At 33.3% G+C, this 2,646-nt stretch overlaps 1 protein-coding gene across 1 annotated transcript; it reads right to left on the bottom strand.

Annotated features, from left to right (window-relative positions):
• On the bottom strand, window positions 1-2,288 carry LOC145317842 (uncharacterized). Its single transcript, XM_080159114.1, has 4 exons — window positions 2,058-2,288; window positions 1,760-1,837; window positions 1,456-1,526; window positions 1-1,143 (listed from the first exon to the last, which is right to left on the bottom strand). The coding sequence occupies exons 1-4, from the start codon at window positions 2,072-2,074 to the stop codon at window positions 896-898; spliced, it is 414 nt and encodes a 137-aa protein (XP_080015240.1). The 5' UTR covers window positions 2,075-2,288; the 3' UTR covers window positions 1-895.
• Window positions 2,289-2,646: the final 358 nt, after the last annotated feature.

Raw genomic sequence — 2,646 nt, 5'->3', positions numbered from 1 at the left:
TCGGTAAAATTTTACCAGATTTCCGGTAAAATATTACCATTTTAGGACGCAAATTTATACCAGATTTTGACCAATTTTTACCACTTTTTTGGTAAAATCTTACCGCAAATTTCTGTAAGATTTTACCGAAAAAGTGGTAAAACTGTTCAACACCTGGTAATATTTTTGCCCTAAATTGGTAAAATTTTACCAGAAATAGGGTAAATATGGTAAAAATTTACCAAAAATTGTGGTAAAAACGGGTGGTAAAAATCACGAGAAAGTGGTAAAAAACGACTGACCTTAATTATAGAAAAACATCGCACGTATAAATCGCAAAAATAAAAAAAAAATTGTTTTCATTTTTATCTTTATTGATTGAAACAACACTTAAACATATTTTTTTACATAATGATTTACATAGGTACGATAGCGCGCTACTATATAGGTATATATTCACAGAAATTTTCTTAATTAGTCTAATTCTAGACGTGGTTTAAATGACCAAATATTACATAGTTTTATTCAGATACTATAACTGCATGTTTAATCGGTTTAAGCTGAGAAATTAACACAAATTATACATAGGTTTTAAGCTGAGATCTGGATTCTAATTGTACTTTATACTAGAACATTTTTATACACAAGAAATAAATATATTACGAAGTTACTTTCCATTAATTTAAATTTTCAAAAATTTGCTATAGGAATAGCGGTTTCAAATAATATTATATGAATATTCTCATCGTCAGAACAAAACTGTCAAAACTGTCATATAGATTAATGTACGTACAAATTAAAGGTGGTTAAACATATTTTTGACTCAAGATATCTTGATATATATCACTTTTTTATCACAAATAGTTTTTACGCGTATGCATATATGATCTGACTGGAAGGACTATTATACATCAGCTTACTTTTGTCCTTCTTTTCTTTCCTTTTGCCTCTTGTGAAAGAACACGCGGCAGTCAGCACACAACCAGGTGCATTCTATGAGTCTTGTGTTCGTTGGCAGCTCGCTTCGGGGACTGCGTCCATGGGCGCAGGTCTTGATTTTCCCCGGTGTTGATGTTCTTTTGCGCCTACTCAGTTTTGATGCTGGCGGGATTGTAGGAGGGGGTGGTTCAAACATCTCCTGCTCATCATCTGACACTCGATACACTGAAATTAAAATATTTTTTAAAATTATTTTTTTGTACAAAAAAATAGTTCAATTTTACAATAGTTTTTTTTTCTAGCCTAACCTAACCTAACCTAGTGTATTAATAGAAAGAGTAATATTTCTAGTTTTAGCCTAACCTAGCCTACCTAACCTAGCCTAGCCTAGCCTAGCCTAGCCTAGCCTAACCTAACCTAACCTAACCTAACCTAGTGTAATAATACAATGTATTACGGCATTTTCTTAGTGCCTAGTACAGAAATGTTTCACTATATGCTTTGGGCACAGTCGCTAGTATAAATATTGTACTATACCTGGGCTTTTTGGTCCTGGATTCTTTATGTTCTCATAAATGATATCAAAATCCGGTTTGTTTTCCATATCCCTGAAATTAAACAATCTATACTACAAAGTAAAACGATTTTTGTTTGTATGTAGCGAAGGATCTTGCTAACCGCTGAACCGATCGGGTTCTTCTCATAGGTACCGGCAAGGGAAGGGAGTGGCAAAAGAAACTTTAAGGATATACTTCATATTAGAGGGTTTAGCGTACAGAAAAATCATTTACAACACAGTCGCCAGGATAAAGTAGTAAAAACAATTTAAAAAAAATCTTACTTTGCTGGTGTTTCCATAACAGTGATTTCCTTAACCTCGTTCTCATCCGAATTTCCTGGAGAGCCAGCTGTTTTGTTCCTGAATTAAACAATATATATATAATAATCTATTTAAATTAAGTAGTCAACTTTTTGGTTCCACATTTACCCCTTCCACCTTACCCAGCTAGAGGCGTACTTGCTAGTACTTGCTTTTAATAAATAAAGGAACACGTTGAATTTGTCTTTACAGAAAAATCATTTACAACACTGTCGCCCGGATAAAGTATGAAAAAAGAATATTAAAAGAAATATCTTACTTTGCTTCTCCTTCCATAACAGTGATTTCCTTAACCTCGTTCTCATCCGGTTTTCCTGGAGAGCCAGCTGTTTTGTTCCTGAATTAAACAATATATATATAATAATCTATTTAAATTAAGTAGTCAACTTTTTGGTTCCACATTTACCCCTTCCACCTTACCCAGCTAGAGGCGTACTTGCTAGTACTTGCTTTTAATAAATAAAGGAACACGTTGAATTTGTCTTTACAGAAAAATCATTTACAACACTGTCGCCCGGATAAAGTATGAAAAAAGAATATTAAAAGAAATATCTTACTTTGCTTCTCCTTCCATAACAGAGTCTTGTCCGACCTTCTGGTCATCCTTTTTTGCCGGACATCTCTCGGATTTTTCCCTGAATTAAGCAATCATTATTTTAATTAAATAGTAAACTTCTTTTGGTCCAAATTTACCCCTCCCACCTTACCCCTAGAGGCATACTTGCTAGTTTTGTAATATATAAAGGTGAATTTGTCTGTACCGAAAAATCATTTACAACACTGTCGCCCGGATAAAGTATGAAAAAAGAATATTAAAAGAAATATCTTACTTTGCTTCTCCTTCCATA

The sequence above is a fragment of the Acartia tonsa genome, chromosome 4, assembly GCF_053477335.1.
Source record: "Acartia tonsa isolate MP-2025a chromosome 4, ASM5347733v1, whole genome shotgun sequence".
In the NCBI taxonomy this organism is placed as follows: Eukaryota; Metazoa; Arthropoda; class Copepoda; order Calanoida; family Acartiidae; genus Acartia; species Acartia tonsa.
Note: the sequence above shows the minus strand (reverse complement) of the source record. Positions and strands in the feature narration are given on the sequence as shown.